Below are 25,397 nucleotides of genomic sequence, written 5' to 3' on the forward strand. Positions count from 1 at the left end.
TCTCGCTTCCAGCTCCTGTGAGCACGTCATCCGTGTATGTCTCACAGTTTGAGGGTACTGCTCTTTGTTTAAGTGGTGTTGAAGCATTTCGGGAAGTAGAAATGGGTTAGCCATCACTCTGAAAGGGATGCGGGTCATACAGCAAGTCAAAACTGGTGAAAGTGGTACACCCGGTTTTGGTATTGCTTGAAACCACAGGAAACGCAATGCATCTTTGTCCACCGGTTTTATGCCAACCTTTAAAAATGTTTGTTTGATATCCGACCTTTGCGCCACTTGGTGTCTTCGGGAGTACAGCAATAGGGTGTATGCACTGGGCTTTTGGCCGTGCAGCAATGCTACCTACACGACGGCCCCGACACCATATCCACAGTTGCATTCTGCCGTGCAGGCAGCATGTTTCCCGATGCAAAACGTGGTTTGCGGCGTGGTGTTGGTAAGAACGTTCGCGTGGGCAGTGTTTTTTTCTGCGTGATTCGTGGGTTTGCAAATGCCTTGTCACAAGGAGTAGTCAGCATTGTTTTTTTTTCGAAATTTCGGACTGTGCTGTGCACACTTCTGCAACCGCAGATCCGAAAGCAGGCCGCACAACAAAAGCAAGCGTTTCGCTTTTTTTTTTCTGTTTTGAAGCGGTAGCTAGAGCAGTACTTGAAGATGATCTGACTTCAGGCAACGAATTCGCAAAGAAGCTATCGATGATGGGTTTAATCAGTACCGAATCAGGCGTGCCCATTTTATTTCAGGTGGAGACGACGGCCGTCAAAGCTTTCACCTCATACCTTGCATATGCTTGTAACACGATGTGTTAAGGTAGCCGGCATACTTTATCAATGAGGCTAACCCGACTGTGCATCCAGCCGCAGCCTTGTCTACTTCCAGTGTTTTTAGGTGAATACGTGTACATGAAATGCAACCTTTTTTCAGGTAATTGTGGGCATCCAACTCTTTTGTCGTCTTCGAGTGCTCTTTAATGACCAAGCGCGTTCTGTGCTTATGCACTAAAGCTTGACGTTGGCTATACAATTTGACTACTTCAAGAACAGCGCAGAGATGACGACTTATGGATTGGCAAACTAGAGCAATATGGTTTATCGCTTGTCTCTGCGCTGTTTTTGCAGTATTCAAAGCGTGTTCCATAATCTTGCTTTGCTTATAATTTCCACCTCGTCTACATAAAAAAAAAAGCACTTGAAAACTATCGGTCGAATCTTTGTCGACGTGGCTGCACCTAATTTTATATACATATGTCACGATTGCTTCCACCCAGAACCTCTGCGTAATTGCTCACCATCATTGGGAGCTTAGGTAGACGTCAGTCATACGTTCAACACACCATAACACTGTTGCCAGAGCACCTCACCGTCTCTCGCACTCCCCAAGAAGCGCGCAGCATGCCTGGGTGGCTCAGTAAAGCCAGTGCCTCGTTGCAGCTTTGGGTGGAAAAATTTTCCTAACTCGAGACACGGTCCTTTGAAGCAACCCAAAAATAAGAAAATCAATGCATGGGGATCACACGGAGATAGTGCAAAGCGGACTACGTTATCAGCGCCTGTCCAACGGTTAGACAGGTGCGGACAGCGGTGCAGAGAGCGCTGCACAATGTTTCAAGCATGTGACAAAGTGTGAGGTGAAAGCTTCAAGACCCGTCGTTTCCACTTGGAACGAAACAGGTGCAACAGATTCAGTACTGATTGGTCCCATTATCGATAACTTCATTGTAAATTCGTCGCATGAAGGCGGACTGTCATCGAGCGTTGCTCTATCCTTGGCTCCGAAGCAGCAAAAAAAAAAAAAAAGTGACACGCTTGCTTTTGCCATGCGACCTGCTTCGGATCTTCGGTTGTAGCAAGCGTGCACAGCACAGTCTGGAATTTCGATGCAAAAACAATGCTGACTACTACTTGTAACAAGGCATTCGCAAATCCACAAATCGCTCGAAAAAAAAAAAAAACGCTGTCCACATGAACGTTCTTGCCAACACAACACTGCGAACCACATTTCACACCAGGAACGCCGCGGCCCATGCGGCAAAATGCAACCGTGCAGATGGCATCGGTGCAGCTAAGCAAATAGCACCACCACGCATTCGAAAGCCCATTGCATACACCGATAGACTGACTAAATCGGAGGTCAGGTTCAGTCCACTTTCAAAGTTGTTGAAATATTTCGGTGAGTTACTGTGCGATGAAACGTCAAAAACCACCTGAAGCTTGGGAGAGTAACGTGCAACAGCCTAGTGCAGCATGTAGTAAACGGCATCAGCTTCACTCGTACTGTCCGTAAGTTTTGCTATCCCTAGCTGGTTGTAGTTTTTGATCACAGCGTCGGTAGTCCTGACACAATTCTGGGGAGTTTAGAAAGTGCCTTATCAAGTGGTATAGTGACATTGGCTTCCAAGGAAGCGCCTTCTTCTAATGTCCATCCATTTATTTGATGGTCCCGCCAAACACAGGAAAATACAATAGAGGCGTGGAAATTTCTGAAATTTCAAACACTTTGCGAATGCTGTTTGCTATTTGATTTGCAGTGCACTTTTATCATTCAAAGTGCTGAATGTTTTCGAGTATTGAAAATTTGGGAATAATTGAGCAGTAAAAGTTGGCTTTGCCGCATGACATTCAAATTTTCTAGCTTCACTGCATGGCATACCCTCTTTCGTTGACTTTTTGCATGACGCTGAAGTTGTGCAAAAAAGCTTAACATGTGGTCATACTATCACACTTAAAAATAAATGAACAACTGTATACCAACTGGTAGAGGTTTGCTCACTTCTCATTTTTCTTCCACTCAGTTTTTATGTGTACCAACTTTCAGCCTTTTGTCCACCTGCTTGAGGGTCTAGCTTCATTCAACAGCAGAAGATCAAAAAATAAACTAAAAAAATCACTCCACAAAGTGAACACCCTCTTCCAAAACGCTTATTCAGAGGCTGGACGGGCTGCAGAATGCAGAACGCCCTTACTCTATGAAAGAGAACATGTGTCATTTCTTGTGCTACTGCACGCAGCATGCAACCCAACACGAGACAGCGAAAAGAACTCTTGTGCGATTGCTACGAAAAAACTTTTCAGAACTGAATCACTTTTGTGAACTGTAGCAGTCATGCTGACACTGCGCTACGGACAAAGGCTCTAGATTGGTCGACGTTCTATAACTTTGAGATCCTGAGATCTGTTATCCTACTACTGCCATTTTTTCAAATGTTCCTGATTTATTTCATTCTCCCTCTTATTCATTGTTTCTACGTACTCTTTCCAGATTTTTTTTTTCATTTACTGTGTTCACCCTATCTGACGCAGCAAGCAACGCCATTTGTGGAGCTAATGTCTTCAGTATTCATTTCCCAAATCATTTATCTAACATCACTATCATCATCTGGAAGGCTCCCGCGCAATTACAGCTTTCAGCCCCATTTCATGCAGCAATGGCCTCGGTCTGCCTTACGTGGTTCTTCCACTACACCATCCCTATTGCACTAAGCTCATGTGCTTGCGCTTTGTGCATAAAGTAACCGACAGGTGTCCTGAGCTCGAGAATGCCTAGATTGGGCTGTGTGTCGACCTGCCATTCCAGGTGCAGAGGCACAAATGGACGGGTGTAGCACTTTTGTTTTCTGTCTGGCGCCAAGCGTAGGGAGAAGTGGAAAAGGGCACTAGAATGGTCGGAAGCTGACTGTTTTAGCTGTGATTGTAAGAGCGTTTGATTTTATGAGGAGTACTTTGATGGTATTGGCATTATAGTAACTTGCAGCTTTATTGGCAGCGGGCACGTGTTTTTGCAAAAAGATAAAGCAAGGCGCTGCAAATGAACTGTGTTTTCTACCTCTCAACTGGTTACATTGATTTGATTGATTATGGGGTTTAATGCACCAAAGCTACACTTGGACTATGAGGCGCGCCGTATTAAAGTACTCTGGATTTATTTTGACCTCCTAAATATCTTTAAAATATGCCAAAATCTCGACATGAGCATTTTTGCTTTTTGCCTTTATGGTCGAGTCCCAGTCATGCTGCACGTGCAATCAAAGCTCCTTTGGAGTTTCTTCGGAGCACAGAACTGGACAAAGTTTTGTCATTGAAAATTTTGGCCGCATCAAAAGACATCTTTTCGTCTTCACGTTTTATTTTGTTTGTTTGTTTGTTTTTCTTCTCTCATTTAGCGTAGCAAGCCAGCCCGACGGCTCGGCTAACATCGCTGGTCTCCATTAAAGTTATTCTCTCTCTCTCTCTCTCTAAGCCATTGTATTGGTGTTGAGTGCATAGAATTTTTACTGATTGCAAGAACATAGTGTATGTGATGATGCTCAAGTATCAATTTATATTTAAGGAACCCAGGAGAAGAAAAATATGAATGGTGCAAAATGAAAAGGTTCAACATGCATGAGACTACTTGATCATTACGAGTTGTGTGTCTATCGATGAAATGTCAATAAACCGTGCTGCAGTTTAGCGTCATCTAGTGCTGATTTTTTTTTTCAAGTCTGCATAAACTTAACTTATTGTTGTATGTAGTGTTGTTCACTTAACCTTGTGTGTTTCAATTCTGTAATACTTAGTACATTTGGTAGCATTAAACAAAGGAACTCATTTTGTTGTCCCTTTACTTGCCTAACTTTGGCCGAAAGAGGCTTCATTTCAAAACAGAAGACCGCGTTATAAGTGGAAATTACGGAAATGAACTAGATCTTGGTAACTCATTGAGGCATCACTGCTCTTAACAAAACAGCCAGTTTTGTTTATAACTAAGGCTTAATAATTCATGTATCTATAAATATCTGGGGCCTATGTGTTTTTGTACATAGCTGTCTTGTTTTGAAATAAAATTATATCGGCGAGTTTTATTTTGTGTGGGGTATACACGTCGTGTTCTGCCGTGAGTCTTCTGCAATTAGTGTGAGGCCAATTTTTCTTCAGCACCTCCAGCTGCCCTTGTCACTAATTTTTTAAATTTTTATTGAAGTGTGTACTGCGAACCAGAGGCCCAAGAAGGAAGGGCATAAAGGTGTGAACAAGATCATAGATACCAGCAGTTCAGCATACAACATGTGGCAGCAATGAGAAAGAACAAAAGGTTAAAATAAACTAAACATTTGCTTCTATGTATTCAAATTAATTAAGACATATGTTCAGGCGTATTTTTCCAGTCGATAATACATGTGGGAAAAAAAAATTTCAACCGGTGTGTAGAACGGGTGAAAGAATGAAAATGGTAATGATGAATATTATTTTGAAGTATGTCGTGGTCTTGTATCTAGGCCAAGTTTGTAGCATAACAACAGCAAAAAATTTAAGGCATTAAGATTTCTTTTTTCCCTAGTGTTTAAATCGCACCAGTTTGCATGGGCTCATTAACAGAATCCGTGTGCCCATAGTTAGAATTCTAAACAGTGAACAAATGTAAGATGCAAAAACTTTCTCCTTGACTAATATTCGAATCCCATAATCTTATATGACCTCACAAAAAGAATTTGTGCAATTATATTTAGAATAAATAAAGTCAACAGCCTTTCTTCAAGCCTTTTTAACCAATTCGATATTATTTCCTCTATAGGGGTCTGAGACGGTGCAGGCATACTGAAGTTTCAATCAAATTAAAGTAGGGTACAAAAGTAATCTAACTTTTGCTGAGTATCGGTGAGTTTATGATTTATAAAATCGACTTCATGACAAGATGAGGAAACATTGGTTTTTATATGTGACTTTAGCTCAAGTTGCTAGTTTTTACAATAGCTAGACGAGTACATTTCTGAGCTTCGGGCAAGTTTTCCTGAAAAAGGGTAAAAAAGTGTGAGTGGACTCTTTTTGTTGACGATATGAAGGGAGACTGCAGTCATCCGGTTTTAACCCCGTAGCCCACACATGACTCCAGGAGGGGATATTATAAGAAATAGTGAAATTGCCAGCATATAGCGAAATCTGTCTAGGCTCATTTACAATGGAAATAATTCATTACAGAAAATTTAAAGGAAAGACCAAGGGCACTACCATGGGGACCATTAGAAGTAGGAGGAGAGTGTCAGCTATTCACTCCAATCCGATGAACAAGCAGTAACCCAGGCTGCAAGAAAGGAGCGGGGAGGGTGGGAGGCAGTATGTGAATTGATTTTTTGAAATTAATTTGGCCAGACGGCTGGTACCCTCAGTAAGTGCAGGTGGTGGGACTGGCCTGCTCCTGTGAGGGATAAAAAAAAAAAACTTCCATTCTGCTGTATGAATCGCTCATGCGTTCTGGTATATGGCCACCATATGCAGACTTGTACGGACGCCTGCTTTTACAAACCCCGGACCAGGTTCTAAGCCTGTGCTAATTTGCAAACAAAATCTGTGTCGGAATCAGTATAATTAACTGTAAACAAATGTACTTGAAACATGCAGCAAAGCGTTAAATGTGCCTAGCTGTGTTTTCTGTGGAAGTTATTAGTAAAACTGTTGACCTGGATGGGAGCCTTCGTACAGTCGTCCAGAAAAGGTAATCTCGTTGTAGAACACAAAGGTCAAAGCCGGCATCGCCATAAAAAAAAAAAAAAAGAAAACACTGCGGTGACGGTCGGTGGAACTACTCCGGTTTTTGCCAGTTCCTAAATACGATCGCTGACTGTCGTAGTTCCACAGGCGCGTAATCGCAAAATGAGTACATAAATATGTGTTTAAGAGATGCGGACATGATGTTAAGGCAACAACTATGCTGCCGATATTCCCATACCAAAATTTTGTACCCTGCGTCGCAGAATTTAAAATACCAGTGCTCATTGCATTTGACGAAAGAAGCGCTAACATTTGCCGCAACGACGCAAATAGACAGCCCGTGCGCACCGTATCAGAATGCGATGCGCTGAACGGTCAAGAGCTTGTTTCTGCGTAATCATAGAGCGCTGCTACGTACGTGGACGCATGTTACATTGCTGGGAGAGCGATTATGCTTCAAAGAACAGTCTTGCCGCATGAGATTCGGAAAAACGGGAAGATTTTGCGCCGTCGCCGCTTCATAATCCAAGCCAGAGTGACCCTGCCCGAGCCAAGCTGCAGCATCGCCGGGCATGCACTGGTTTATGGGAAGCTCTCCAATGCGCTTGCGTCTACATAGACGTTACGGCTGCAGGCTGATTAAGTCTAGCGAGATCAACATTCGCGCCATGCTGAGGGAAATAAACTCAAATTTTCTCAAATGACCATAATAGCTGTTTGAGCGTAAACAAAAAGTACTATAAGGTCGGACGAACCAATCACAATATTCGATTCAAGTGACGTCTTTGGCCCGACACTGCTGTCGGGGTCCTGCTCCCGAATGCAAAAGAAAACGGCCGCCCGACACAAACTCGCGTGTCGGACCGACAAGTCGGACCCGACATGTTGGATCCGACTTGTCGGACTCAAAAGAAAACGGGCTTACGTCAAGAAACCGCGGCGGAGGAGTGGCGTACGTACTGGAGCTCTCCGTCAGGCGCGTAGCCAGGATTTTTGTTCGGGGGGGGCTAAGATTGTTCTCGTCCCCCCCCCCCCCCCCGAACAAAAAAAGTGCGGTAGTTTGCAAGCGCCCTTAAAGGTATGAAGATAAAATAGATGTTTGGTTCATTCAAAAGTCTGCCTTGTCCCGATATCAATGATACCAGTTTTATCGCAATCTTCAAAGGAATAATCAAAATATTAAATTAAACGTTTGAAGCAATGGCGAATCCCCGCCCACTTTCCGGCGGCGATTTCACTATGACAGTTCAGGATCTTGTTGGTACGATTGGCGCCCAACGACTTAAGTCACCGCCAAGGAACATGATTGCGCGATTGTAGACGGGCCTCCATTGATCTTATCATTTGAATTCTAACGTGCAGTTAACACACTCAGAACTACGCGTTAGTGCTAGCCTATATATATACGACTCCTGCCGATATCACTTCACTGCAGCGCTAAATTTAAAAAATTTTGACATTTGTTGCATTGCTTCGGTTTAAAAAACGCCTGTGATTGGAATGGAGCTGTGCGAGTTACCAAAGGCTAGTTGCTATTCAATTGAACAAGGTTGTATTTTGTCTTTAAAAGGCTCTTTAAGGTTCTCTCATGATATTGGTGTTGATTATGATTGTATTTGTGCCAGCTGAAGTTGTAAACTGGGCGGAAATCCGCAGACCACGTGGTACAAATCTCTGCCCGTGATACGGGACGTACATTGCACGCACAGGAACCTTGTGCAGGCATTGCATTAAACGGCCATAGTTTCATGCAATTACTTGCTTTATCTCAACGTGTGGAGTATGATAGGTGTGACAACCGCAATAAAATGACGTAGGCCGTAAGAATGAGATTTTTTTTATTTAGTTGTCCTTGTCCAAAATGCAAAATAAAATGTTTTGCGTACGCCTGCACAGTAGCGGCCAGTGTCAGGACAATGGAGCTCATTCTGTGCAGTATACATCGATTCTATGCACTTGCGTTATCTGTAGCGCAGATCTTATCTTTAAAAAATGAAAGGCTATGAATTATACATACAAGAAGCGTTATATCTCTAGCAATAATTTTAACAAATATCAACCCTAAACACACATACATCATGCGCAATAACAGCGCTGTTAAGCACGAAAATTACATGAACATGGCAAGATTAGTCCACACCAAAGCGTAATAATTCAGCCATTGGTATTTGTTAAGTCATGCCAGTTTAAATTTGCGCTTCTGTTTTGAGTCTCAACACAGTTCATTTCGTAGCTTCTATCAGGTCTCCGGGCGGACATGAGAAGCTTGTGCTTTGTAACATAATGGATCTGGTTTACATTTCGGCACAGCCTAAATGTAGAGTCTGCTGTAATGAGCTTGGTGTTCTCAAATATTTGCATTATTACCTGTCAGGTTTGCAATGCTTCGTGCATAAATGCCCTATAGTCTGCCTGAAGGCGTGTACTATCCAGTAACTTTTCTGGAGCAGCCACCCCATTTAGCTACCACTCCTATAGATGAGGTAGAGCAAGTCACTGCAAAGTTCACCATTCGATGCTGTATCGAACTTTATATTAGCAAGAAAAAATAGTAACGCAAAGACGACGATGCCTGACCGTACTCTTGCGGTTAGGCATGTTCTGTGCAATCTGAGCAAAATATTGCTGTTTTGAATTTTGTCGTGAGATCTGAGGAAAGAGTTATAATGCGGTCCTACCATTTTGGTTTCAAACTTTAATGAAAGGACATACTTTTTTAGCTGACGCGTGCACTGCCATTTTTCAGCCGAGTACACACTGCCGGTTTTAAAGCTAAACGATAAAAAAATATCAGTGCATAAGCATGGGTGGCTCTGGAATGTATAGGGCGCACATGAGTTTTGTAGTTTTTGTTAGAGACGCGGGAAATGGAAATTATGTTGGGAATCTCCTTGGCCCACCAGAAAACGGAGGATTGGGCAGCTGTGCAGAGCCAGCATGACCTTCGGGCGTGGTGCGATGCGCGAAACAAGTCAGCATTTTGTTTTCCGGAGTGCACCAAGAAACCATGCGCATTGGCATGGCCCCGTATACAGAAAGACCAAAGACTACCATGCTTCAGCATGAAGCGGACAGTAATGACATAGTTAAACTATTTCCTTGGTTGACAGCGAGCGTGATGTTGAAACTCAAGCATGGTTTCAGGCTATACGACAGGATAGATTGGCTAAAAGTTGCAAAGTTGTTTACCGTGATAATTCCTCGGTCATTTCGGTTACTTAGGAAATGCTGACGATTGCTCAAAATGTCCTTCATGCAACATTTTAGAATGTATAAGTAGCAGTTGTGGATTCAGGAAGAAAGACAACAGCGCGCACCCGTATGTGTGTGTGCGGGGGGGGGGTGAGGTGAGCGGAGGAGGAGGGCAGAGGTGTGCTGGTGCTCTTGAGGGGGCCTGCTGCCTGTAGCCCGTTTATTTAATTAGGAAATTATGTTGTCTTGCACGACTGATTGAGCCTTGAAAGAACGATACTCCTGCGTCCACAGAACTTCAAAGAAGGCCAGGAAGAGTTAAAGGAAAATTCTACCAGAAAGGCACGTTCGTTTCTTCACCACCAGTACGAAGGTCCTTCACTTGCGCTGTGCACGTACGCTGCTATGGGTTTAAAATTTGGTGTAGCAGTCGATGCACGCGTAGATAATAAACGCGGTAACAAAAGTCCCGATAACGCGCACACAATGCAACAGCGGCTACATCACATGGAGTTTCGTTCCAGTAAAAGCAAACTATTAAAACTGCAGCCAGAACAAATATATTTTTCACTCTTCGTGTACTGATACTCACGCTGTCCCGATACACTCTGAGTAACCCCCTCCAACTTCGTGCATAATAAAATATTTAGGTGTTACAGGAGTTGAATTTACGTTTTCCCTCATTAAAAATCACCTATCCGCTCCACCGTGGGCGCTTTTAACAACCAATTCAAACGCAAATACTGCATTCGGAATAAAACGAAATACACAATTTTAGCTCGTAGACGCAAGGTACTGGGGCATCGTATAAATATAAAGAAATTATTATTTAAATATCAGAGAATGCATAACTGATCTGCACTGCACAACTTAACGTACAATGCAACCTCCATCGTCAAAAGACATCAGTGATCATGGAAGGATTAATCACTGGAAGGAAATGACTTACAATTCGAGGCCTCTTTTGGGTGTTGGCACTTGGAACATGAGCTTCTCAAAACCAGGGGCGCTTCTATCCTCGCGACATATTGCCGTTGTGTTTCAGGCCCTTAATATACACTGCTCTGGGCAGCCGCCGTCCAGAGAAAAAGCGGCCGTGGACACAATGGAGAGGCTTTAGTTGTGATCGAGGTAGAATATGGCCACCTGATCGTTGTTACTCTCGCGACGTCGTCTGCCTGTGGCAGGGCTGGTGACCGCGGTGCCTTCACATTTAGGATAAAGTCTGGGACTGGCTCGGGGAGCTGCAGCGCGCCTTTTTTGTCGAACCGCTGTTCTCCAGTTTCCTAGGTTAGGGGAGAATACCGCCGAACAAAGCTGCCTAATCGCAGGGGTGAAATTGATTGTCGCAACATCGCCGTCGGAAGGGGACACTCAGTGCGCGCAGTCTGAGCCCACTCCAACAAAACCCTCCCGGGCTCGCAGAAACGTTAAAAAGGAAGAATGAAGGGCTGACGCGAGGAAGAGGGGCGTACCTTGCTGTGTGTCTCATTCGCAAAGGCCCTTTGCCCGCGCACGACATTCATCCAGCTAAACTGCATGTTTCATCCATTACGTAGCCCCATCGCATTCTTCAGTTACCTTGCACGAGTCTTGAATGTGCACGTGCCCACGGCCGCTTGATCTCGCCTTTTCTAGGAGATGGAGCGGCCGTGGTCAGCCACCGCCGCGTGCACGTTGTTCTGCTTAACATACAAAGATCGTCTGTTCCCTTACGGGCCTGCATCGTACCAGTCTTAAACCATCAATGACCGGCGGTCCCTCTTTTTTTTCCCCGCGAGTTAGTGCGGACCACTCCTTGCTTCCCCGGCCGAGTCAATCTCCTCTGCTGAGAAGTACTCAGCCGGCCTATTATTCTCTGTGTTGCCACATGTCTCGCACAAAGGGACACAACGCATGCCTGTGTCGTCCCGTGCGCTGAGCTTACCTGAAGGCGCCGTGGCTTTCAGGATTGCCGCCCTCCGCAATCATCCCTCAGCGGTTCGCACCCTTCAGGGGCTTCATTTTGTCACGGCCGGACTCGACTCCCTTTCCGCAGCGCGGAAAAAGAGTCGAGTCCGGCCGTGGTTTTGTGTAAACACCCTTGCGTAGGGAAGACATTGAGTCGTGAATGCTTCTACTAGTGGCGCTTTCAAAGGATATGCAGCTTTGTTCGCAGGCGACGTACCAGGCATACAGGCAGACCGGCGACGGCCGGAAAAATTTCGGGGGGGGGCTGAAGCCCGGTCAGCCCCCCCCTGGCTACGCCACTGCTCTCCGTCAGAGTACAGGGTCGTCTGCCCAGTGGTCAGTTTAGCTTAGAATTGAGCGTTTGAAATCTGAAAACTTGAGAAAATGGCTTGTCTCACTTTTCGCCAAATTGGTTTACCGTGAGGCATGGTGCCGTCGCGTTGACGTGACGGAAACGTAGAGCTCGGCCTCCCGTCACCGTCACACCGTTTTCGGCGAGAAATCGCCGGAAAATTACCGTCGCCCATGACGGAAGACGGTGACGTGACGGGATGAAAAACGGCTGTGTGGATGAGGTCTGAGGGTGCTCAAACGTGCATATATCTTTAGATCAGAAGCAAATAGAAAGAAAACAAATGATAAAGTGGAGGATGCCGCTTGCCGACGGCGCAAGGGAAGTGCGTTCATTCTGTTATCAACGACGCCGCGGCGGGTCGGCCCGGTTCCCGGAGCGCGCTTCCTCGTCGGCAGGTTACCATAGATGAGCGGTTTGAGAATGATTATAATGAGTGGTGGTGACGTCATATACGAGTCGAAAACGTGGTCATCCTACCTAGGTAGGCGCATGCACGAGCACGACACAGAGCAGTGGGCCGGTGCATTCTGCTACCGGCCCCTTCGTTGCAACTCATTTCGCGCGATGCAAATCGCCCTGGAGCCGATGTGCTTGCCACAAATGAAGCAGTAAGATAATAAAATAAACGTTAACAACTGTGGTGCACGATCGGCAGCTGCAGTCCTGGTCGCCAAACGGTGACGGCGCACTGCCAACAGCATAAAAATTGAAGCATCGTTCTGGATTTGCTTTTGTTCAGTTTTTGTGAAGTGCCATCTGTGCACAGAGGATTTCATAATTTTCCCATAAACTGATTTCAGCAAACTTGGTATGCTCGTGTTGAGCGAAAGCGAGGTACATTACAAAGCGTTCCTTTTTTTCGCATGCTCAATCGATAAAACTGCACTTGTAGTAAAACTTCAGCTGTGATTTTCTCAGCTTCCCTTTTTTTGCATATTTGCCTAGCCTTACAGACGTTTTCAGGTTGTTGTTTTTTTCAAAGGATTTCTACAAACGTTATACTGTTAAATTCGGAATAAAATGAGCTTCATGCTAATGCTGTGTTAATTGGCTCAATGTGCCTCAAATAGATGTTGTCATAATATGAGCTCATTAAGTTTTCTGAAAACCGTGCTTGGGAGAATTAGACTAATTTTATCCAATAAACTAGCTTTACAGGAATATAAATAGCATCAGCATGCATGGAAGGTCTTAATTAGCTACACATTCATACCATTTATTTAAAAAAAATTGAACAAAAAGCCCCTTAACGGCCTGCGAGAAATTACTCAATTAGGATCCAGGCTCCAGCATTTTGTTTATAGCTCGAAAAATAATTATGCCACTTGAAAACTAATTACATAGTTGAAATGAGGAAGACAAAACACATATGCACAGTAGTTTTGATTATCACAGACCAATTAATAAAAAAGTTCATTTTAAGATCAGCGTCTCTCCCTAAAGCGCAATCAACACTAATGCAAAACCAACTAGCCCAATTCCTTACACTACTGCAGTTAACCCATCGATAACTATAGTTATCGATGGGTTATCGTTATCGTAATAAGAATAGCTCTAAAAGTATATGTACTTTTAGAGCTAGACCCTATTTACGTTTGTGCAGCACAACATTTGGAAGTTTATTTGAACCATTTTTGCGTTCTTTTGCTAGGGAAAATGTCTTTGGTGGCTGAAATACAGCTGCGTGAGTTACCCAAGGTTAGTTACTTCAAGTTGAAGAAAGTGGTATTTTGTCTTCGTGGTCGTTTTAAAAGGAACCGGCACAAACACACTTGGAGGGAGAAAACGATGCGATTGGCTACAATGGCGATCCTCCCCCTTCTCCCTTGTGGACGTGCAGACCAAGGTGTACACGCTGCTGATGACCCACGGCTGGCCGGGGTCGGTGGTGGAGTTCCTCAAGATCGCCGCCCAGCTCAGGCAGCCCAAGAAGGGTGTCGCCTTCGAGGTCATCTGCCCCTCCATACCCGGATACGGCTTCTCCGAGGCGCCGCACCGCAAAGGTAGTGCCGGGCCACTCCCCGAGCATGTGTTGCTGCAGTTCAGAGGCACAGATCTTCCCAACACTTAAAAGAACTGAATTGGCATCACCTTTTGCCAAAAAGTAGGCTCAGTAAATAGTATTGCAATAGCTGCAGGAACAAAAAAAATCTCTAATATCTGGTGCCAAAATAAATTTAAAAAAGGCAGTACAGCCCAGTTAAATCAGATTTAATTAAAAATTTTATTGAACTAAATGGACCTTGAAATATGAAACTGACTTCCTATGGGGTTCATGTATTCTTTGCCTGCCTGTATATAGTATTTAAATATTTTTGAGTCCAGCTCTGGATAAATTTAATTACCACCTGTAGTAGTGGTAAGCGAGTAGTAATGCTAGTAATAGAAATTGCAACAATGTAATTCTTGAGACCTTAGGAAAAAAAGTGTTCTGTTGGAGAACAAACAATAACTGAATGTGCAACACAACATAATAACCTGACAATGGTTAAAAAATTTCATTCAAGGTCACAAAAACCTCTTCACGGTTCTATAGATCTGCTCTTTGTAATCAGGTTATCTGTTCCACTCTTTAGCTGTGCAAACGGAGAAAGATGGGGTAGGTGTGTTTGTTCTAGGCAAAGAATGTATACAAGTTTGTGCTGTGGAATTAGGAATGGTATAGTCACCCGATCTATGATCTCCTGTTGGGGCAATGAACAATGTACAAAAATGTCGTATTGATGGGATGCCAGAAGCATGGGAGATGGTCGCAGAGGCTACTCCTCATCTTTCCTCGTCCCACGTCTCCTCAGATGTGTGAATTTTTCAACGTCAAAGGCGTTGTAAGTGCAAATGCGCTTGATAAAAGACAATAAAAGACAGCAAATTATTTCGTTACATCCAATGTTTGTTATAACAGTAGGGGTAAAAATCGGCTGTAACAAATATACAATCTGGCTCACATAAAAGTGCTTGATACAGAAATGCATTTCTTAGGCTTCCAACCCACTATAAACAAGGTAACCCTCACCTTTTTCCTTGTTGCATTTCAAGCTGAATGAGCACATGAGTACACGAAATTACAGCTAAACGAGGTTCACTTGGCAAAACAAGCCTGAATCTTTAATAATTTAATGAAGGATGTGATCTTCACCTGGTGGCTACTCAGAGTGCTGAGCGGGATGAAGTTTTCCGCAGGGTCCACGAACAAAAGGGCCTTTATATGCTTGGATTTTCGGATGCCACAGAGTGTTTCCAAGTAGCTTCTCAGCCTCCTGGTGAAACATACTTAATCACAGCGTGAATGACGGGACAGACAGAAAGTGTGTGAGCCGCCCTTCAGTGGTGCTTACTGATAAAGAGGATAACGACATGGATAACGACATGGATAACGACAAATAAGTCATGTTCCCGTTTGCACTTTTATCTGGTTCTGTTTGTTTTCTTTGTATGCTACTTTGACACGTGCAGCGTTGTTTGCCTTCAGTATAAATGTTTGTTGCGGGTTTTCAATAAATTTAGTTGAGAGTCAGCGCCTGTCCAGTGGTTGATCTTTCTGTCTGTCCCATCCTTCGCGCTGTGATTAAGTATGAACATGTACCAACTCGCCAAACTTGCAACTGTCCTGGTGAAACATTTCTTCGTTATATCTGATCACGTGTGCAGCTCACTGTTTAACTTTTTTTATAAAAGAATAAGTGGCGTTGAAACAAAGCGTGACCAACCAAGGATCGCATTTAGTTCATTATAGCCGACAATTTGCTATATCGTCAGTGTTGGTTATAACAAGGTCCAACTGCAGCATCTTTAAAAAGAGGCCCTTGATGGGCATGCTGGTGTTTAGTATGACCAGTCCCGTACCGCTATAACTGGCAACGAGTAATAGCTCTCGATTTTGCTCATGCCATCATACGGAGAGGAAACTTCTTTTCAGCTCTCTCCCGCCCCCATGTCTGCACTGTTCAGCGACCTCCATCACAGGCCTAAACCATGTAGTCTGGTACTGCACTGCGCTTTCAGACCATCTCTGTGTTCTCGAAAGTGCGCTCCCCTATGGTTCTTAACCAGGTAATCCCCCACAACATTGCCCCCAATTCCTCCACGTGTTTTCCCTCAAGAGCGGCCTGGCATGAGTAGTGTGAGCCGGGGCCCACAACCCACTCGATACCTCAAACTGGGCATTTAGATCCTCCATGGGAAACTGACTACATGACCCTTGAAATTCGAGAAGTGTTATTCCTCCCTCCCTGATAGTCCCATTTCTCCCATCTGGCCAACTGGCCTTCCCTTTCCCTATGAAAATACTTTACTGCTACTCTTTTAAAACTTTACTGTCAACCAACTTCAGCCAACATTCGCCACAGTTCACTAACATTTGTTCTGCTCAGGGCTTGCATGTGTTGGGCATTTTCACGCAATCAAGGTGCCATGCAGTGAGGCTTGAAATTTTGCATGTTGCGAGGCCGAGCCAACTTTTGTGGCTCTATTATTCATTATTTTGAATATTTCGAATATTTGAATGCTTCGAACAGGGAAACTGCCCTGTGAATACAATAGCGAGTGTTATTTCACGAAACGTTCGAATTTTGTCACTTTTGCACACACCTCTGCGCAAATGAAACTCGATCGTTCCTGCAACAGGATTCAACGGCCTGGAGACCGCCCGTGTGTTCGTCAAGCTGATGGACCGACTCGGACGCCCCAAGTTCTATGTGCAAGGAGGCGACTGGGGCGCTATGGTTTCCAAACTCATTGCCACCTACTACCCTGAACGGTGAGTATATGCCCTCCCCTATATTCATCTGAAGTAGCAAGCCTCACCATTTCTGGGGCTAACCTCTTCAGTATTCACAAAAACTTGCTCTCTCTCTCTCTCTCTCTCCACTGTATTCATTTTTAATTGATTGCTAGTTTTTGGGGCACATTTCTTTTTATATTTGCATTTTATATATGCTTGTTGTGCGTTATGTGAGCACATTAGTTATTTTTTATGTTATTTACAGTACAGTGGAATACCGCTGCCCCGAGAAGTGTGCATTTTTGAAGGCAGTAGAAAAAATATATATTTTTTTCATCCAGGATTCGCATTATCAAGAACAAACTAAGCCAGCATAGATGCATGTACACAAAGGCAGGGGAACTGCATAACGTGCGAATTTTCTTGCCACATGCAGAAGTATTTTACGCTCCTCTCTGGGTTGACTTTACATTGAGATGGGCGAGCGGGTGTTCTTGAAGGCGTGAAAATGCCCACGATTACCTTTCCTATTGTATCAGCCATATAGCACACCAGTGTTGTTTTGTTTTCATCGTCAATATTGAGTTCGTTTTTGCCCTTTCACTCACCGCATAGTGGCACATAAATGCTGCTGCCCTTGCCCACATACAAACATACAAGTTAACATACCGCATTTTCGCGCTTATAACTCGCACCAAAAATGCGAAAATTTCAGTGAGAAAGTAGGGGTGTGGCTTCACGGCAATAGGCATTGTGCCGTGAAGCTCCTACGCTGTAACACTAAGCCCTCCATAGCAGCAAAGGAAGAAAAAACAAGGATGAAAACAAGAAAAAAACAAACAAACAACGTGGATGGAACCGAAGATGACCTTGTGTACAACATTGAGGACTGCGGCTCAAGTGATCTATGCTACATTTCAACGCACTCTGCAGTAGACTTGTAAGTGATTTACAGAAAACTTAATCGATAAAAAATGATGTTTCCTAGCTCTCACAAAGCCAACTAGTTGTCGTGCATGTCACAAATATTGCTGCAATGCGTGTCACTGGGGGAGTACCTGGTCTTGAAAACTGGCCTTTGCTGGCCAGCGTTGTTGAACTCTTCGGGACGTCCGCATCCCCGTGAGGAGTCAGCGTGTCCTGTAATAACGCCGCTGCAGGGTCCTGGGAGTGCACATGAACATGATGGACGTGGAGCTGGGTCCCCTGGAGGGGCTCAAGATGCTGCTGGGCTCCTACTTCCCCTCGCTGCTGCTGGGCGAGGGAGACAAGGCCCTGAGCAACTACATGTTCCCCAGCTGGTCGCGCTTCCTCTTCCTGCTCCAGGAGTCCGGCTACATGCACCTGCAGGCCACCAAGCCGGACACCATCGGTGCGCCCACCTCCGGCTGCTGCCGGGTTTCTGTGCTCTGTCCGAAAGGGTCGGCCGCCACTTTCAAGAAGTCTCTGTTGAGGCTGTGCTCGCACAAAGTTGTCTGAGCCACTTTTGGCTGGCAGAGCAGGGCTGATGTTGGCGTGAGTTAAGGTGCTTGGAAAGAACCAGGGTGTTGCCATAGCTGGGGAAATAGTGCAGCTGTTAAGGCATTGTGCTGCTTTGCACACATTTGCACATAATGCAGTGTGTTCGGGCTCCGGTCACTGAGCCTGTACTTCATTTAGAACGGCATGCCCATGTCCGCAAGACTTCTGACAGTGTATGTTAAAGAACATCACCCGGCCTAAATCGATCTGTAGCTCTTTGCTTATAGGGTTGTGTTTCCTAACGGAGTGCTCCGTCACCTGCCTCTTACAAGCGTCTAGCTTCTCAATGATGCTGAGTGTCACAGAATTTCGCTAGACCCAGATGAATGCAAGATGGAACAATTCCCTCTTTTTATGGGCATCCGACTCTCGGGCCTCGAGTCTATAAAACCACTTGCCAACCTAGCTGTCAGCGGTGTACTCACGCTATCATAAAGGTCAGCTTCCAGCTAGGGTATTGCATCATTGTATCTTTTGGAATTTCAGGTTTAAACATCAATCGCTGCCTCTCTTTGGAACACATTAAGTGCGTCAGTCACTTTCTGCTCGAAAATATTTTTATATGCACAGATATTGTGGCTGACGTAACTCCATCTCTTTTGAGCCATGGTTTTTGAAGCTGATTTCATGGTTCCTCTTAATAAATTCTAGCTTACATGGCAGGAGTACTGCTGTGAAAAATAGCTATGACATTGCATCCTGAAAGATACCACGAAGCCAGTTCTACCACCATGCCTGTAACACTATAATACTGTTGGGGTACATTTAATTTCTGTTGGCAGACTCGTTTCGCATTTACAAATATGTACATTTTTAAACATGCTCCCAGGGCATGACACTAACACACATCCTAATACAGGGTCCCTTAAACAAGTTGTATTTTGTGTCCGTTTATCATGCAGAGAAAGGCTTTATTTCAAGCCAGAACCTTCTAAAAGGTGGCCTGCTTTCTGTGAAAGCCGTCTGACGTGACTAGTATATTTTCGGCATGAGCTACAACACCAATTCATTTGAGGGTGCACTTTGGCCACACCTATGTCAAAGCACGAGCTGAGTCAGGAATTTTCACGAGATGGGAGAACTTTTTAAAGTGGTCACATGAATACCTGCAGTTTGAATGCATGCCCCCAAACCCAAAGTTAAAAAGTTCATTTTCATTAATTGCAAGATGATTTCGAATGAGTGCCGCTGCACTGAGTGTGGGTGAATAATCTGGATCCAAAATGGGTATGTGGTGGATCTCGCAGTTTGCACCGGAGTAAACTGACAGCCCGGTTTTGATAACGCTGTGTGTTAAGAAAGTCGATCAGGCCGTCTGTGCCCCTTCCCAACCGTGGGCGCGCGTAGAGACCTTGCCCCTCTCCCCCCCCCCACCAGGCCTGGCCCTGCTCAACTCGCCCGCGGGCCTGGCGGCATACATCCTGGAGAAGTTCTCGACGTGGACACGCAACTCCAACGTGGAGCGGGAGGACGGGGGCCTGGAGGAGAAGTACAGCCTGGACGAGCTGCTCACCAACGTGATGCTCTACTGGCTCACGGACAGCATTGGCTCCAGCATGCGCTACTACAAGGAGAACTTTGGCGTCATCGTGATGGGCAAGCCCCGCAGGTGAGAAGGGGTGCCAGGCTGCTCTGGGTGCTCTCCAAACAAAATTGGAGGGTCTTTCAGCGTCTCCGTAAGGGTTTAGCACTCTGACAAAATAAGTGAATTTGCAATTGAAATCTCCTCTGCCCTTGATGCGAGAAATCAGGTTGCTAAAGGTTTTGATTCTCTGCCCCGTAGGAAAAGGTGGTCAAAACTTCAGGCAAAACGCCGGCTTTAAGAACTAAAGCCGGCAGACAGCTTTATGTTGGATGAAACATGTGAACAGGAAACTATGTCACGCACACCAATCAAACCAGTGCTCAAACAATCTTTATGTGAGATTCTTTGCCTATAAGTAATCTCTGGACATGGGTGCATTGGCGGATCCAGAGGGGGGATCCAGATGTCCTGACCCCCCCCTCAATTTGGGAATTTGTACCCCCTAGAAGATGACCCCTCAGGTCGTAGAAAAAGTCTAGTTGAATATTTTTTTCTATTTCTTGTATTTGTGGTTTGAAATATTTCAGTGAATAAAAAAAAGACTACTATCCTCGTCCTCCTTTTTATGATCATCATCATCATCACTGGTAGAAGCTGACTCCCCCCTCAGAAAAAAAATTCCCCGCATTTCCCCGAGGGGAAGAATGTGAAAGTGCGAATGCACGAGTTGAATTTGCGCGGTTCGGTAATGTTCGCGAAAGAGAGATCACACGCACACACAGAACTACAAAGAAAGAAAGATGCATTTATTCACAGACACCTATTTGTGTTGTCGTTGTACTTGATTGCTAGAGCGGATCTCAGCTTTGAAATTTCGTGTCAGTACTCCTTTAAGCGGGTGCATTAGCCCTTCTCACGCCCGATTCCTGGCCAATCCCCCACGTGGGTATGTGCCATGTCAGCGGCCAGGCAGCGCGCGCCCATCTCCCCCCGTTGCCAAGGAAGACGAGGAGATTCCTGGCCAATCCCCCACGTGGGTATGCTATGCGGACATCGCCGGTGGACGCAGGTTCAGGGTCGCTTAAGAAGTGCATTCGCACTTAAAACCTGGATCCGCCCCTGCATGGGTGAAATATTCTGTAAGAACACACATCAAAGCTGTAGTGCTTATTGCCAGTGCTTTTTAGCCACTTGAAGGTGTTTTGTAGAGCTGAATAATGTAACTATGATTTTGTTGGAATACAGCGATGAAGAAAGCAAAGTTGAGAAAAACTCCACCGTGATCGGAAGGGGGAATCGAACCCACGACCTCCACTAATGCGTGCTGTGCGTTACCAACTGCGCACCGCAGTTTAATTCCTGTGGGTTCGACAATGCAGTGGCATTATCGTGCCCTGTTCGCATCATATGAAAATGTTTCGAGCACTGAAATCCTTTCTGAAAACTTTGCACTCCTGCACTCCTCCATGTGATATGTTGGGGCAGTGCCTTACCTCCTGGGGGCCTCAGAAGGTGCCATCTTCCCCTCATGGTCAGCGCTGCCGAAGTAAATTTGCGAAGTACATTTGCAACATTTGCGACATTTGCGAAGTAAATGCCTCCCTTCTCTTTCCCACTGGCCTCTCATGCTGTTTCTCTGCCGTCTCGTTCCTCCAAAGATAACGCGCTGGAGGTTTGCTCAAGTCAATATAAATTTATCATGTTCCACTGCTCCAGACCGGGTGCCTCAATGCCAGCCAGCGCTGCCGTACGGCAGAGACGCTCATGAATCAAGGCACCCTACTCAAACGTTTACAGATCCGTGTTGCGCTACTCCACGAGCGTTTCAAGCGGAATGTGGAACCTATCTCGTGAAACCTTTTGAAACCTTTTGTTACTGTTGCCGTTTGATTTTTAGATGCGAAGCATCTCATGCTCGGGGCTGTGTCCCTCCCTCCCTTGTTGTTGTCCGCCGTCCGCACTCTACTGCGCATGCGCGTCTCTTCAGCCCCGTCAGCGTTTGGGCTGACGTCAGCGCAGTCCACTGTAAAAAGGAATAGTTAGGCGGCACCCGGTTTTGATCCCACGACTCTCTGGCCGCTACGGGAGGTACGTGGCGCTCTACCAACTGCGCTACAAACCGAGACGGGAGCATGTGCTACGAATGCGCCTTATGTCCTTCACTCATTCAAACTACGTCAAGAAGCTACTTATACAATGAAGACGCGCGAAGCTGAACGTCCACGGAAACGACGAACTGAAAACGAATGGGAACTTCAGTCGACCCCATGGCTGCTTCGCATACTACTCAGGGTTCCCCTACGGGAAGATGGTGTAATTTGTTTCTTTTTTTAAATGCCGCCAAAGCTATAGTGGCGCGGCCAACAGAAGGCAACGGTTTTCTGCAGTTGATGTAGTGTTTCGTTTGCTATCGCAAAAACCAAGCATCCATGATTTTTTAATAAAGGAACACTGCAAATATCTCATATGTATTGATTTTCTGCCTCATATTTGTGTAATGTCTTGTTCTTGTTCCACAATGTTGACAAGTGTGAACATTGCCACCAAACCTATATGTTTAGATTTGGCTGTGGGTGTACAAGACTACTGCGCAGCATGTGTTTCACTTTGGCCGGGTGGCTGAGTGGAGTCACAGACATACACGCAGGCCAAAATTTCTGCATTTAATACCAAGAAAGAGCCGAAACATCTTTAATTTTATTAACTTTCAGGGGCGGAGTCAGTCTTTAATCGTTGTTATTTATGCCATGTGTACAACAATGAAATGCCTGAGGCTACTAAGCTGATGGCCAAATAACTTCTGTTGTGCAGGACTCCTGTGACGGTGCCAACGGGCTTCTCGATATTCCCCGAGGAGCTGGCAGCCCTTCCGCGGTCGGTGATTGGCAACGCGTACCCCAACGTCGTCACCTTCGTGACGCACCCGCGCGGCGGCCACTTCTCCGCCTTTGAAGAGCCCGAACTTCTGGAGAAAGACATCCGCGATTTCGTGGCGGCCGTGGAAGCGCGCAACGCTTCCAAGCCCGGCCCGTTCCCCGAATTCCCGTTCGTCGACGTTGGCCCCCAGCTGCTGCGTGCCACCGTGACCTTTGGCCCCAGCAGCCCTGCCGGCAGTGGCCAGCGCTTCGAGCCGACACCCGTGGAGCCACAGCAAGCCAAGCCGGAAGTCGCAAAGCCGGCCGTCCCGCCACCGGCTCGCAAGCAGCCAGAAGTTAAGGTGGAGACCAAGCCTGTGGAGAAAAAGGTTCACGCGTACACCTTAAACTTAAATAAAATCTGTGAGGTGTGCTCTGTAAAATGATTTACACCCTTAATGGCGACTTTTGTCAATAACCAACACCCTTACACCTTAGCAAAAACACAAAAAACACCCTTTGAAAGGGTGTTATTAGTGCCGAACCACTTTCAAAGTTTGTCTCCCCATGTTTTTTCTAGGTAGTAAGGGTGTTAGTTATAGACAGTGAAAATTCCCCTTAAAGGTGTTAGTCATTCTACCGTGTTCCTATCAGGTACTTGTACTGTTGGGGATAGCAAGGTACTGCTAGATGTTCTCTTGGTGCTTTTATACTCCTATGTTACATGTTTGCTTCACAATACAAGGCAGGGGCTAGCACTGTGCATATAAGTTGGTAACAATAATTTTGGTTTTTGGGTTCCGAAAAGATATGAACACAGAGGCTTATAAGGTCAGTGCAATACAAGGCCATAGCCTTACTTTAGGAAATTTTGTTGGTTTTGCTGTCCTTTAGTTTCTAGAAGCTATTGAGAATTAATTGGTTTTGAGTGAAAGGAGGCCATACCTTAAAGGGGCTATTCAATGCAGAAATTTGGTCTAGTTGGTGGATAGACTTCGACATGGTGGAAAGCGCGAGAGAACGGGGACACAGGCAGGGGCACTTGCACAGGACAACCACTCATTCTGTGTAAGTGTCCCTGCTTAAAGCGGGGGGGGGGGGGGGCATGCAGACAAAATACGTTTGCTTTATCCGAAAGATTTGGTGCTTCATAATTCCTTCAGGGCTTGTCTGGCAGCAAATGATGCTATTCACTGAGAAATTAAACAGGTTAATAAGCGAAAATTTCAATCCTTCCGCTAAATCGTGTTTCGTGACGTCAGCAATGACGTATCCAGAGTAGGGCCTTAAAGCTGAAGGTAGTCCGCTGACCAGGGCTGCTACCATCTCACAGACGGCCGTTTGGTTGTCTTGTTTATCGCCCACCTTCACAGATGGCGCTGCAATACCGATGAAGTGGCAGTGTTCACACTTTGATTGTATGCCTGCCGTACTTTTATTAGGGTTGATACTACATAATCGTTTCCTAAAACTTTGACTCGACAAACATGGTCACGTAAGTGACCGTGCCGCATATGTCAGTTGGTCAGTGTTGTGTCAAACAAGTCCAATGCGTCTGGCCGCTGTGTCAGGCAGTGTCAGCCAGCAAAGTGCTCCAGCAAATGCTTCAATGTTTATATGTGCTTGGTAGTAACATTAATTGTTCACCCTACAATTCTTTCTGACTGCTATAAAGAGAATGTGCCCTAAATTTAAGTGCAGCTAGCTCATTCTGCATAGCTTATAATCCCTGTTGAATATGCGTTTGCTTTTGCTGGCCTCAGCCCATCACACTGCTGTGCATATTACATCGTAGGTTCTAGTGCCGGAAATGAGCTTGTGGGTCGCATGGCCATTCTCTTTTTCCCTAATTATATAGCGTATTTGAGTGGAGTTCGTGTTATAAGTGGCGTCAGTGTGATTCTAACAAGGCAGTCTTTCGGATGAGGGAAACTTGCATTTTGTCTGCATGGCCCTTTAAAGATAGCCAGAAGCAAAATTTCCATTCTATTTTTGTCGACATAGTAGTGTTTCAGAATTTCCTTAAAGTGTGCTGTTCAAATGTGCACGCAGGCACCACCTCCACCACCCCCTCCTAGTCGCAAGGAAGAACCCAAGCCAGCCGCAAAGCCAGTGGAACAGAAGGTCTGTTGTGGAACGTTAAAGCACTTCGACATCTTAATCACAACACACATTGCAATCACATCATTAGCTGCCGAATATATTCTAAACTGGCGTTTGCATTAGGGTAAGAGCTCTGTGACTTTGAATTTTGTCAGTTATGTGTGAATATTGAGGTTTCAAACTTAAATCGTATGTATGCCTGAAGGATTTGATTTCAATTTCGATTTTTCACCATCTCAACTCAAGAGTAATTTGAAACTCCAAATGTTCTCATTTTTTTATGAATATTCGAGGTAGTTCAAAACTTCTCGCAGGTTGTGCCACGGACTTGTGGGCCTTGTCTCTTTAACCTGTGTCGAATGGAACTGCACTAACTGTCTTTGTAAGAGACCAATAATTCTGAGTCGTTTCTTTTTTTTTTCTTTGAACTGAGTGGGTGTTTTAAATGTAGTGGTGTTTATACACGAGCAGAGGTGCTGACGTGTTTAGATCCACTCCTCCACTCAAAGTGCCTGCTGTTGTTGTTTACACTTTGAAAGGCACACTAAGCTGTCGGATAGGCAAAAAGGTTGGCCACGCAGAATTGGGTGCGGGACATTTTTACTAAACACAACTCGTAAGAGCACCTGCAAATATATAAACAAATCAAACTACCTGGCTGTTTGGGTTCAATTCAGAAGGAAGGGGGGGAAGGAAGCTCTTGCAGCAGCTG

At 45.2% G+C, this 25,397-nt stretch overlaps 1 protein-coding gene across 4 annotated transcripts in view; it reads left to right on the forward strand.

Annotated features, from left to right (window-relative positions):
- The window catches only part of LOC144153080 (epoxide hydrolase 1-like), a 64,827-nt gene that overhangs the window by 36,264 nt on the left and 3,166 nt on the right, over positions 1-25,397 (forward strand). For 2 of the 4 annotated variants that reach the window (XM_077684724.1, XM_077684723.1), the window contains exons 4-9: positions 13,802-13,964; positions 16,585-16,717; positions 17,842-18,053; positions 19,580-19,811; positions 22,539-22,944; positions 24,635-24,706. In XM_077684724.1, the coding sequence (XP_077540850.1) occupies positions 13,802-13,964; positions 16,585-16,717; positions 17,842-18,053; positions 19,580-19,811; positions 22,539-22,944; positions 24,635-24,706 (1,218 nt within the window). Of the gene's footprint in view, positions 1-13,801; positions 13,965-16,584; positions 16,718-17,841; positions 18,054-19,579; positions 19,812-22,538; positions 22,972-24,634; positions 24,707-25,397 lie in introns of all 4 variants that reach the window. The other 2 variants (XM_077684722.1, XM_077684726.1) reach the window with 1 other exon arrangement.

Source organism: Haemaphysalis longicornis, unplaced genomic scaffold (genome assembly GCF_048455015.1).
Source record: "Haemaphysalis longicornis isolate Haplotype H1 unplaced genomic scaffold, Haemaphysalis longicornis Haplotype H1 scaffold_9, whole genome shotgun sequence".
In the NCBI taxonomy this organism is placed as follows: Eukaryota; Metazoa; Arthropoda; class Arachnida; order Ixodida; family Ixodidae; genus Haemaphysalis; species Haemaphysalis longicornis.